Source organism: Lynx rufus, unplaced genomic scaffold, assembly GCF_022079265.1.
Source record: "Lynx rufus isolate CCGP_SWC_20201006 ecotype Redwood Valley unplaced genomic scaffold, mLynRuf1.p SCAF_11, whole genome shotgun sequence".
Classification (NCBI taxonomy): Eukaryota; Metazoa; Chordata; class Mammalia; order Carnivora; family Felidae; genus Lynx; species Lynx rufus.
In genome coordinates, this window is record NW_025814825.1 from 15,864,992 (window position 1) to 15,878,691 (window position 13,700).

The 13,700-nt window shown below is 36.4% G+C and overlaps 1 protein-coding gene across 2 annotated transcripts in view; it reads left to right on the forward strand.

Annotated features, from left to right (window-relative positions):
* VCL (vinculin) overlaps positions 1–13,700 on the forward strand; it is a 109,896-nt gene that overhangs the window by 58,128 nt on the left and 38,068 nt on the right. For both annotated transcript variants that reach the window (XM_047072976.1, XM_047072975.1), the window contains exons 3-6: positions 5,396–5,546; positions 5,730–5,838; positions 7,918–8,040; positions 9,629–9,789. In XM_047072976.1, the coding sequence (XP_046928932.1) occupies positions 5,396–5,546; positions 5,730–5,838; positions 7,918–8,040; positions 9,629–9,789 (544 nt within the window). The remainder of the gene's footprint in view (positions 1–5,395; positions 5,547–5,729; positions 5,839–7,917; positions 8,041–9,628; positions 9,790–13,700) is intronic.

The window sequence follows — 13,700 nt, forward strand, 5'->3', positions numbered from 1 at the left end:
AGAGAGGGGGGGAGAGAGAGGTGTTTGAATTCAAGGGAATGGATATGAAATATCTTGAAGCAAGATGCCAGTGCTCTTTAACTAAATGTCTTCAATGAGTGGTTGGCTGTCCCTAAAGGTCTTTTGAAATATTTCTCTTGAATATTTTAAAGTTTTCATTGAAACATTTTTATTTATTTTAATTCCAGTGTAAACATACAGTGCTATGTTAGTTTCAGGTGTGCAATGTAATAATTCAACACTTCCATACATTACCCAGTGCTCCTCATCACAAGTGCACTCCTTAATCCCCATCACTTATTTCACCCATCCCCCAACCCACTTCCCCTCTGGTAATCATCAGTTTGTACTTAACAGTTAAGAGTCTGTTTCTTGGCTTCTCTCTCTCACTCTTTTTCCCCTTGCTCGTTAGTTTTGTTTCTTAAATTCCATAAACATTTAAAAATCAGTATAACTAGTTTTACAGCATGTATTTTCTGCCATATCGTGTATTATATACCTGTCTTAAATGTTTCCATGTAATCTGGCTCATTTGATTTATGGAAAGCATCTGCCATTAATCATTGGCAAAGCCAGTTCTCACTGTCTATCTAGCCAGCTGGATCAAATTTACTTTTTTCAACTTCACTTTTAAAATAGTTCTTGCTTTAGTCAATTGTCTTTTAAACATATTTAAATAATATAATTTTTTAATATTTACTCAGTACTTAACATTGTGTTATTTATAACCTCTTGTCTTTTGTTAGTTGTCATTTTTTTCTGTGAATCCAAATTTCCATCTGGTATAATTTTCCTTCTTCCTGAAGGATTTCCTTTAACATATCCTATAGTTCAGGTTTGCTGATGATGAATTCTTTCAGCTTTTATATACCTGAAAAAATCTTTATTTCACCTTAATTTTTGAAATGTGTTTTTTTTGGGGTGTAGATTTTTAGATTGATTTTTTTTTTTCTTTCAGTACTTTGCTTCACTGTCTTATGGCTTGCATTGTTTCTAGCAAGAAGTCTGTTGTTATTCTTTGTCCTTTTGTGTATAAAGTGTCATTTTTCTCTGACTACTTTAAATATTTTCTTTTCAACCTTGGTTTTGAGCAATTTCCTTATGATGTGTGTAGTTCTCTTCATGCTTTTTGTGTTTGGCATTTATTGAGCTTCTTGGACCTGCAGCTTTATAGTGTTCATTAAAAAAATTTTTTTTATGTCATCCTCTCTTCAAATACTGTTTTCTCTTTCCCCCTTTTCTCTCCTTTGGAGATTCAAATTGCACATGTATTAGGCTGCTTTGAGTTGTACCACATCTCACTGATGATCTGTTAATTTTTTCAAGTCTTTTTTTTTTCTTTCTGTTTCATTTTGGATAATTTTACTTGCTATGACTTGAATTTCACTGATCTTTTTTTCATGCAATATCTTATCTGTTAGTAATTTATAAAGTCTGTTTTTGTATCTGAGACACATCTCCAGTTATTGAGTCTTGTTCTTATATCTTTTATTTATCTATTTAATGTACTCAATCTTTCCTTTAGCTTTTGAGCATATGGAATACTGTTATAATAATGGTTTTAACGTTCTTGTCTATTAATTTTGTCATATGTGTCATTTCTGGGTTGTTTTTGAATGATTTCTTTTCATTGTGGGTGGTGTTTTCATGCCTATTTGTATGCCTGGTAAATTTCAGTTGGCGGACAGTATCATATTACTGTTGTAACAGACACAACATTATCTTCCAATTCTGGAGGTCAGAAGTCCAAAATGGGTTAATAGAGTTGTGTTTCTTCTGAAGATTCTAGGAAATAATCCATTTCTTTGCCTTTTCCAGCTTCTGGAAGCTGCCCCAATTTTTTGGCTTGTAGCCCTGCATCTCTCTTACTTCTTCTGTCATTGTATCTTTCTGCTTCTGCTGTTACATCATTGTGAAATAATACCTTCAATGTGCGATAAAATAGCTGTCAACCTAGAAATCTGTACTACAGAAATAGTCTTTGAAGTAGGAGGACAAAATAGATATTTTCGAACAAACAAAAATGGATACATATTGTTATCAGCATTCTCTTAGTAGAGAAAATTCTAAAGAATGCAATTCAGACAAAGTCAGATGATTCTAGATGTAAGGCCTGAGATATAAGAGGGAATGATTAACCAAAATATGGGACAATTTGTTGGTAAATATAAACAAACTTTGACTTACATAGTATAACAATGTAATATCTAATGAGTTATAAAGGTTAAAATGAAAGATAGGACATATTATACATGAAAACAACATAAACATAAACCAAAACTTGGAAACAGTAGCATAAAGGTCAGGAAAGGGATGATTGGGAATTAAACATGCTAAGATCATTCTTTGAGAAGGAGGTAGAAATATTGACTAATTTTAGATTTTCATGAGACTGATGCACTGCCAACTGTGCTAAGAGGACAGCTTTTATTTTAGATTAAAAAAAATTTTGGGGGGGGCACCTGGGTGGCTCAGTCGGTTGAGCGTCCAACTTCGGCTCAGGTCATGATCTCACGGTCTGTGAGTTGGAGCCCCGCGTCGGGCTGTGTGTCGACAGCTTGGAGCCTGGAGCCTGTTTCGGATTTTGTGTCTCCCTCTCTCTCTGACCCGCCCCCGTTCATGATCTGTCTCTCTTTGTCTCGAAAAAATAAATAAACATTAAAAAAAAATTAAAAAAAATTTTTTTTAACATTTATTTTTTGAGAGACAGAGTGTGAGTGGGAAAGGGACAGAGAGAGAGAGAGAGAGAGAGAGAGAGAGAGAGAGAGAGAGAGAGTCACAGATTCTGAAGCAGGCTCCAGGCTCTGATCTGTCAGCACAGAGCCCGAGGCAGGGCTCGAACTCATGAACCGCGAGATCATGACCTGAGCCGAAGTCGGACGCTTAACCAACTGAGCCACCCAGGCGCCCCTATTTTAGATTTTTAATGTGCCAAGTATGCATGCTAAAATATTTAAGGTGACCACAAAAAGAACAGAGTATATAACCTTTAAGGGAATAAGAAAAAGATAGAAAAAACTAGCACCCCCCCACCCCCCGCCAACAAAAGATAAAATAAGGAAAAAAGAAAAAAAATGAATTAAAATTACAGGCCATATAGAAAATAAATAATAAGATATGAAAATAATCCTAAGTATATCAGTAATATTAATGAATTTAAGTGGGCTGAATTACTAAGTTAAAAGTTCCTAGCTGGATAAAAAATCTGTAGCTATATGATATTTATAAAAGACATCTAAAACATAATGACAGTGGGGCGCCTGTGTGGCTCAGCTGGTTGAGTGTCTGACTCTTGATTTTGGCTCCGGTCATGATCCCAGGGTCATGGGATCGAGCCCTGAGTGGGGTTCCATGGGATTAGCCCATGTTGGGCATGGAGCCTGCTTGTGATTCTTTCTCTCTTTCCCTCTGCCCCTGCCCCGCTTGCACTCCTTTTCTCAAAAAAAGAAAAAAAAGAAAAAAGAAATTTGTACATGAATGTTAGCAGCATTATTCATAATTCCCAAAAGATGGAAACAACCCAGATGTCCATCAACACATGGATGGATAATCAGATTTTCAAAGCTGAATAAAATAGTATTCAGCTATGAAAAAGAGCAAACTAGTAACACATATACTATAACCTGGATGAACTTTGAAAACATTTATGCTCAGTGAAAGAAGCCAGACACAGAAGGTCGCATAGTACATGATTCTTTTTATATGATATATCCAGAATAGGTAAATTCATGGAGACAGAAGGCAGATTAGGGGTTACCAGGGGATGGGGGAAGAGGGAAATGGGGAGTGATGATTACATAATGAGTTCAGGCTGCATTTCTGAGGTGATAAAAGTTTTGACCCAAGAGAGGGGTGGTAGTTGCTCGGCATTGTGAATATACTAAATGCCACTGAATGGTACTGTTTAGAGTGACTGATTGCATGTTATGTGACTTTCACCTTAATAAAAAACTATGTTGTGATCTAATTTTGGTCTTTCATATTGATGAAGATAAACTTAAGTTTGATTATATACCAAGTTGTTGAGACTGTGAGGAAATAGGTACTCTCATCTATTGTGTTATGTAAGTATGTAAGTACTTACAGAATGTAAGTAACTTCTGTGATTGGCAATATGGCAACATTTGTCAAAATTTTAAGTGTCTGTACCTTTGACTTAGCAATTCCATTTCTGGACTGTGTCTTACAGATACATACATTTTAAAATGATATTTTTCAAGGTGATTTATTGTAGCAGGCTAATGAATTATGGACTAGTTGTATAGTTATATTAAAGAATGAGGAGGCTCTTTATGTACTTTTATTAGAACATTTCTCAGGTAAATTAGGTGGAAAAAGCTGAATGCAGAGAGTATGAATAGTATGATCCTATTTGTATAAAAAAGTAGAAGCCTGTCTTTGTTTCTGGATGCATAAATGTTTTATTTTAAAGAATACAGAGGAAACGTGTAGCATTAATTGCAAGTAGATGGAATTTGAATGTCTGGGAGATAGTGGAAAGAAGGTGATTTTTCACTGTCTTTCATATATAGGACTATACATATTCTATGTAACTTAAAGTTAAATTAAAGATTTAATTTAAAAGTTAAAAAGGAACAGTAAACAACCAGGCCTCTAAGAGTGATCCAAAGCCACATCAGTGAGGTTCTGTTCTTCATTGATTTCATTCATTCATTCATTTATTCTGTATGATCAGGTTGTCTATGTTATTGAACTGTATTAATATTAAACTATAAATGGTTTGGTTATTAATGCTAGTGGCCTTTTAATTAACAACATAGTGTTAGAGGGCTCTTTTCAAACAGTCCAGTGGATTTGTCAAATCCTTTTAGCTAGATGAATGAGAATTTATGCATTACTTCATACTTTTTGTTTCCTCCTAATCCTTTGTGTTATCTGATTATTAAATTTCATTTAACACAGTGCTTTGGCATTTTAATTTACTTCCAGATATTAAATCTGAAACTGTTGTTAAGGATTTTCGTTCTTTGTGTGGTGTCTTTTTTGTGTGTGTGTGTGTGTGTGTGTGTGGTGTCTTTTAACGGCAGTGTCGATGGGGCGAGGAAGAAGGAAACAAAGGAGTTGCAGAGATATATAGCAACCTAAACTGAAAGGTCTAAAACATTTTGTCATCATTTTTTGTTGCCAGGAAATAACAAAGAACAAGGGCTTAGTGAAGTGAATGAGTGAATGTGTGAATGAATGAATGGATGGATGGATGTACCCCCTTAATTGTAGATTTTAAAAGCTAAAATCTTAAATCCTATTGTAAATTGGTCTTGGCAATTTTCCATGCAGTAAAAAAATGTGGATATGTCTCTTCATTCTTTGCATTGCACGTGATATTCTTCTGCTTGGTTCTGCCAGTGAATTAACTCCATGTTCCTCCCCGCAGGGTGGAGAATGCTTGTACCAAGCTTGTTCAGGCAGCCCAGATGCTTCAGTCAGATCCTTACTCGGTGCCTGCTCGAGATTATCTTATCGATGGGTCAAGGGGCATCCTTTCAGGCACATCAGACCTGCTCCTCACCTTCGATGAGGCTGAGGTAGGCAATCTGAGGCCCATGCAGACCTCTTCCAGGCAGAAGTCTTAAAGATAGTCTTAAAAGTAATAATGGAGGATTGATGACTGTTGAGGATGGGAAGATGTTGAAGAGCTGCACATCTGAATTAGCATGTTTTCTACTTATTGTTCACTCACTTGACTAAAATATGAAATCTATTTTCAGGTTCGTAAAATTATTAGAGTTTGCAAAGGAATTTTGGAATATCTTACAGTGGCAGAGGTGGTGGAAACTATGGAAGATTTGGTCACTTACACAAAGAATCTTGGACCAGGTTAGTCATGTCCAGTTTTTATAATAAAGAGTTTTTAGAGATTGTCCAGTTTGATCAAGGTGAAAGAAGTACTCCCTCCTGCTTTTTGCCCAAGATTAGTCATGACACATTGGGTTTTGAGGTGTCTGTACTCTGCTGATGGAGCTGACACTGTGTTTCTACTGAGGAGATATCATTGTCTCTGAAAGCTGAATCTGCTTTCTACAAATCCTGGCCCTGCCTAATGAATTAAACTAGACATTGTAAATGTTGCTGGAGAATATAGGAAATACTTTTCTATTACTGTAATGCTTAAGGCCACCCTGAATTCTGACCCCTCCATTCCCTATTATACAGCATTCCTTCACTGTCTGCCAGCTGGCCTGTAGCTCTTAATGACCTCGTGTCTTGTTAATTAGCCTGCCTACTATTATGGATTCATGCCCTAGCCCGAGGCTGCATAATGTAATCAGACCTGGAAGAAGAGAAGAGCTACTGTGACTAAGTCTCATTTTGAAATGATTGTTTAGTCACCTGAGAATTGAATATTCAAAATACATGAACAGATACCAGCTTTTTCTGTTATAGGCATATAACATGAACTTGAGGGTCCTTAAAGTATGATTGAGACCAATGACAGGACAACCTCAGATGTTCAACTTATCAGTAGTAAAGATCACATACCACCTCATAAGAGTCTTTTGCCTTAGGTGAAATGATTTTTAATTCACAGTGTGTTCATGAGGTTCCGATACAGTCTTTCTGTAAACTTATGGCAGTTAAGACTTTCTCTGAGCCATCTTTGAAGATCATCAGGAAATGCCTTTAGATCAGTATTCTTTAAACTTTCCCATAGCACTGGGAAAATAAAGTTTATTTCTTCAAATAAAATCTTACACGGAATCCCAACATATAAAGACAAAAATGGAACTATTCTGAATGAGGCAGGGGCAACCCCTCCTTTCCTACCCCTCTTTGGTATCCTTTGATGATCTGTGAAACTACTTAAGAAATCTTAAGAGCAGTTTGAAAACCAAAGCTTGAGAGAATCACATAGCACCTTTGAATAATAACCAAAGTAAACAAAAAGTGCTAGCAGGCCGGTTCCAAAACACCAGATGCTTTTGATTGCTGTCCTTAGTATAATTATTTTTATAATATTTCTATTTGTTTCTAATTATAAAAATAGTACATGCTTATTTTGGACAAATCGGAAAGTACAGAAAAATATAAAGATGAAAACAAAACACATTATTGTAATTCTTAAGATTTTTTTCAGCCACTAGATTCTCAGTACTAAGCTCGCATGAGATTTTTTTTTTTTTTACTATTTTTTTTTTTTAATGTCTTTACTTTTGAGAGAGAGAGAGAGAGAGAGCATGAGCAGGGGAGGGGCAGAGAGAGGGAGAATCCAGAAGCAGGCTCCAGACCTTGAGCTGTCAGCGCAGAGCCTGATGTGGGGCTCGAACTCACTAACTGCGAGATCATGACCTGAGCCAAAGTCATATGCTCAGCTGACTGAGCCACCCAGGTGCCTCAGCTTGCATGACATTCTTACATACGTGCAGTGGCCAGATACATTATGTGAACCTGGTATGTGTAGTAACCAGGCAAAATATTTTTATTCATTTTTTGCAAATACATATTTGTTTTTCACAAATACGTTTTTATATTTTATATACATATAATATATTATTTATATTATAATTATACATTATATTATATATTATTTATATTATTTATAATATATATTATTTATATTATTTATAATATATATTATATTATTTATAATATATATTATTTATATTATTTATAATATATAGATATAATATATTTTATATGTCAACCATGTGAAAATTATGTCATAGTTTGGATTTACATTTAACAAATTACTTTTAATGAAATGAATAAAGTTGCATTGTTACAGCTGCCCTGAAAAATTTTTATCAAAAATGCTACAGTTCAGTGACAGTATCTGTTGTTTAAATAAGCCGACAATCAGTTTGGACTTTTGTAGTCATTCGTAATGGATTTAGGCTCAGAAAGTGAATCTGGATCGTTTCACGACTCACCCTGCACAATTTATTCCTTATGCCCCAGGAATGACGAAGATGGCCAAGATGATTGATGAAAGGCAGCAGGAACTGACTCACCAGGAGCACCGAGTGATGTTGGTGAACTCCATGAACACTGTGAAAGAGTTGCTGCCAGTTCTCATTTCAGGTATTTTCTGCCTGTACATTATCTTACAGGGAAAAAAAAGTCACTATATTCTAAACTCCTGAAGTTCATTTTCTTTTGCTGCTCGGTTGCATGTCCTTCAGGCTGGGTAAAAATGAGACCTGATAGATTGGGTGTTACTTGATGGCTGTAGCTGATTGGCCAAGAACCAGTATTCATCTTCTGTAATGTCCTCCTTCTCCTGCTCTTTGTTTGAAGCTGCCTTTCCTGTTGCCCAGCTCTGTTCTCATAGTTCTACTAGGCTCCTTTTCTAGGAGGTAGAATGTCTGGAAACTTTAGTTATGGGCATATGAATATTGACACTTTTATTTGTGTTATGAAAAAAGAATTAGCTGGAATGGATATTATAGAGTACTATATGACAAAGAAGTGACCCCAAAGTCCACAGTTTTTCCTAAAATAAATTGAACTGTACAGAGCTAGTGTACCAGATGGGACTTCTTTTCCACTGGGTAGAGCCCAGAAATGCAAACATGGTGGCCGCTGTCTCAGCTAGCACGAGGGAGCTACACTCATTGGGTGTGTAGTATGTACCAGATACCTCATGGTTCACATAAGCTATCTTAGTCAAGTTAAGGGTTAGTTTTAACTGTCAGAGGGCAGCTCTATAGTCTGTCTTTTTTTTGTTTGTTTGTTTCCTATTTTCAAAATCTTGTAGGGCATGTCCTGGCACCCCCAGATCCTGCCTTCCTGCTTTGGCATTTCAGGTAGTAGCTAAAAAAGGAGAGGTGAATGTAAGAGCTCAGAAAGCCCTTATATGAACCAGAAAACAAAACATTTGTGAGTAGAGTCTTACTATCTCCGTGGGAAATGTTTTTGAGGCCAGCTGTTCCATGTGATAGAAGAGTTTTCGGAGCAAGATTTCTTTCTGATCTGGGTAACTCAATAAAGTGTTGGTTAGTCTTTGTCTTCACAATTTTAATTATTTTATGGGAAGATATTCTCTTTCTCTAGTGCTTCAAATTATCAGTATTTTCTTGTACTTTCGGGGGTTAAAAAGTTCCTACTACATGTTGAGAGAAATTCTGAAAGATAAACTCAGTATTTTGGGATCTTCATTAGGATTGGGTGCAGGAGCATACTCCAGTTACAGTTGTACTGACTATTTTTGTCTTGTCCTATTGGGTGTGCATTAGTTGGGGCACAGTGTTAGGGCTGGGATGATAACGTGATTTAGAAGGATATTGGACATTTTGGGATTATAGGTCATCTATATATGCATGTCAGATTAGCTCCCTGATCATTTGTAGTGATGTCTTGTACCTTAAGGTTGCTGATATTGGAACTTCATTGGCAGCCTTCAGTGTTTTGTTTGTTTGTTTTGTTTTGTTTTTAATATATTCTTTTTTTTAAGATTTTATTTTTTTAAGGTGTCTCTACACCTAATGTAAGCCTCACACACAACCCGAGATCAAGAGTCTCACGTTCCACCAACTGAGCCAAACTAATATATTCTTTTTAAGATCTTAGAAACCCAAAACATGTACTAAAATATGGAATATCTTGTGTGAATGTTGTCATACAGCAAGATTAAATTCTAAGCTTAGTTTCTGATCGTTTATTTTTACAGCTATGAAGATTTTTGTAACAACTAAAAATTCAAAAAACCAAGGAATAGAAGAAGCTTTGAAAAATCGCAATTTTACTGTAGAAAAGATGAGTGCTGAAATTAATGAGATCATCCGTGTATTACAACTCACTTCTTGGGATGAAGATGCCTGGGCCAGCAAGGTGTGTGTTCTCAGAGGGGAAATAAGAAAACTCCTGAATTCTCCCCTCACATTTTATCTTGTAATTGTGGGTGGCGTAAGAGTACTCAGATTTTATAAAATAATTTCTACTTCACTCTTCATGGGTTTCATGGGTTACTTGCTGCTTTTGCAAATTTACTTTGCCCCAGACTAGAACAAAGAAATGGGTATGTGGGGTGAATGGCCAGTTGAAGGCTCAGATGTGTAGCTTTTTCTTTAAGCTGGACCCTCGCTGGTCTGGTGGAGGAATTCTGATGTGGTGTCTACTCCCCTGGGTGGGAACCCTCCCTTTTTATGTGGGTGGTTGTTGCTAGGTGACTAAGTAAGATACAGAATATGCCTGTGACTGAATTTTATGGAAACTTTTCCTTAACCAACCTTTGAACTAAGAAATCTACAGAGGAAATTGTTGGCATTTCTAGGTGTGTCCCTTCAGCATACCATTTTCCTTAAGGAAAGCTTAATTAAAATATTAGTTTGCACATTCGTGAAAACCTCGTTTGAGGGTCCTATTCACCCTTTATCTAGAATTTCTTCCTGGACTCCAAAAGAGTTGGTGAATTTCTTCTAGAGCCTAGTAGCAGTGGTCTTGTGTTGCTGCTACTGTGGTCTGCTTCTCCCTGTCTAGTGACTCTCTGGGAGAATAGGGGCACTTGGGTTTACGCTTTCCTGGGTAGAGCCCAAGATACAAGCAGTGGAGGAAACACACTCCATGTGTGACTCAGATGGTGTTTCCAGAGCCCCCAGCAGGCTAGTAGCAAAGAGGGGATTTGTAATATGACTTCCACTGGGTGCGCAGTAGGGCTGTGTTTATCCTCCAGGACACCTATAAGGTAAGGTCAAAGGTGGGGTCTTAAAATCACCAGCCCTCTCTCTTGTTGCCCAGAAAGTGAATCTAAATATGCAGAAGGAAATTAGCTTATCTTAACTATGGATTTGTTTACAGAGGCACAAAGCTCTTGAACAAGTTCTAAGACTGTATTTTAAATCTATATGGTGAAATCATTTTAAGTCTTTGATATTTTACTTAATTTTGCTTTTGCATATTTGACAACTTTCACTTCCCTGTTATGACTTCTTTATGCATCTTTTTTTTTTGTTCTCTTGTTTGTTTTATTCTTTTTCTCACATTTAGAAGGTAAGCTTTCTCTTGCCCTCTAGTTTCTTTTTCGCTTAAAAAGAGAAAAAGCATGTCTGTGAGGTTTTCTTGTGCTGTGTGCCGTGCCTTATTCTGTGTGCCGGTGTGTAACACTGTGTCCGAATGTGCGTCAGAATGTGGTTTAATCTGGGACTCGGGGCTGTGTCTGGCAGACTGACTCTGGCTCGTATTGAGCTATTTCTTTGGGGAAAGCAAAAGAAAATACATTACTATGGGATATCAGACTTTCTGTGTTTGGTGGGTGCTTTCATCTTTTTGAACAGGCTCCTGAGAACTGTTTTGGCCTGGTCATTCCTACTGACTTCATTTGAGGGGCAAGTTTCTCCAAGTAGCTGGGTGACCTCCAAGTTACCTGTGGACCCTGCTCTTAGGAAAGGAAACTTCTAGCAGATGCCATCACTGTATTTGCATTTGCTACCAGTCTTCTTTGCAGGCTCTGGAATTTTGCTTTAGGAGATGTGTCGCTGAGGTTTTAACCATAATGGAAATGGGTAGGCTAAGGAGTTTAGATGGGGCACCTGCACTTCACAATAATCCTAGCCTTCAAAATCTAAAGGGAAAAAGTTAAGTGTATCTAAAGTTTTTCCTAACTTCAGTTCATGGTTCACTGCATGTCCTGCTAAGCTGTGAATCAGCCATAGTTCTCCATCACTTCATGGTCCCCTAATCTAATCTCTTTCCTTATTCTCTCTCCTTTGCTTCTAGCAGATGAGAAATAGCAAAAAAGAGGAGCAGGCATTACGACTTTAATGGTTTTCTATTTTTGGAAGGGAAAAGTTATCCATCATTTAGTTAATAAGTGTTATTAAGCTTTATTTTGTGCAAGTTCCATTGAGAGATGCTTCTTTTTTTTTTTAAATGTGGTCAGTGGAGTTTTTCAGGACAAGGATTAGGCACTTGGGGAAATATACAAGGGAAACAGACCTGGTCCCCACTGTGTACATTCTTGTAGATGTTTTAGTCTTATGCTGATCTGGAAGGAACCAGACTGTTAGGGTACTATACAACTATCAGAATGAAAGAAAGTAAATAAAATTAGTTCACCTGAAAGAAGCTCAAGTATATAATCACATCAGAATGAACAAGAAATGTTTATTTTTAAATCTCATTTTGCTTTTGTTATACATTTACCTGGTTCAAAAATCAAAATGCTATAAAAAGATGTACATGACAAATCTTACTTCCAACCCCATCCCCATTCACTCTACTTTGCCCTACCCCTTAAGTTTGATTGTTTCTATTAGTTGCAAGAATGCTTAGAAAAAAAAATTTCACCTTGAGAATGGAAATTGGTAACTAGGATTTTGGTTATTTTTTTAGTTTGGTAGCATTATGCATCTTTCATTGCTCAGCTGTAAGCAGTGAGTTAATCAGACCTTATGTCTGTCTTTGACCACTGGGTCCTCATTCTATTTACATATATTTTTTACCTCCTCTCGACCCTGCCAATAAAGAATTAACTTTGTCTTACCATACTTGTTTCATGCTTCCCCATTGGTGCAGTTTTCTCCTGGAAAGTGATGGTTCCTCTAGAAAAGTGGGGGAAGAAAGTAAGTGGAAAAATTCTTGGTAAAAGTGCGTCTTGCCAAATAAGTTTTTAAAGAGGCAATGCGATAGCTGATTATTTTACCTTTTATACCTACCTTCAAATTACAGATTTACAAATTTAAAAGTACTTTCACTTAAAACACTTTATTTTATTTTGAAAGTAAAAATTTTCCCCTCCTGAAATCAACAGTCATAGTGATCATTAAAAATTAATTTAGTATACATTGTGAAGCAAAAGAATTTGTGAATTAAACACAATCATAATCCTACCCTTTGTAAATTTAGCAATTTATACCTAATCTCTTTTTTTTTGTATTTACATTACTTGTTTGTTGATGCATGCTGAGAATCAAGAGGAAGTGAGAAAAATTTTAAAAGCTAAGAGTTTTTGAGCCCTACCTAGGTGCTCCCACAACTGCTCCTTGAGTCATTAGATGCTATTATTCAGAATTAGTTCTTGTAGTGGATCTCCTTCCACTGTGGGCCTAGGCTGGTCGTGAGTAAATGTAGTGACTGACTCAGATGTCTTGCACCGAAGATTACTTTACCCTACCAAAGAAGGAAATAGTGATTAGAACATGTGATCCTATAATACTTGCTGTTAAATACAGACCATTGAGATTTAAGGGTTGATTTTTATATCATTTTTGAAAAAATAAGGTTGTATGTGAGGATTTTTTATATTATTATTAGAATGTCTACTATGAAAATGAAACATGATTTAAGATTGAATCAGTTAATTAAAATGATTCCATTATAGGTGTTTTATATAGTTGACATATAATGGTATATTAGTTTCAGGTGTACAACATGATGGAGCTTCTTAAGGAGTCTTAGAGTGTTTTATGTTAGCAGCAAATACAATAAAAGACTTATCTATTGGAGTTTGAGATAAATAGTTAATTAGGCATTTATGATATTTTAGCCCCTCCCCTCTAAAAGGAGAAAAGCCCAAAATGTTAAAGCAATTGAGATTTCCCTTCTGATCCAAGTGATCTTGTAGTTGCTACCTCTGATTGTGTGCACATAGGGTGGCATAGAATTTTAGAGCTGGGAAGCTATTCTTTTTTATTTTGGTGGTAGGGAGGTATTCTCAAAGATGGGGAACTGAAGTCTGGGAGAGTAACTTCTCTGAAATTTCAGGGGTAGACAACTTTCTCCCACCACTTAAATGTAAGTTTGTA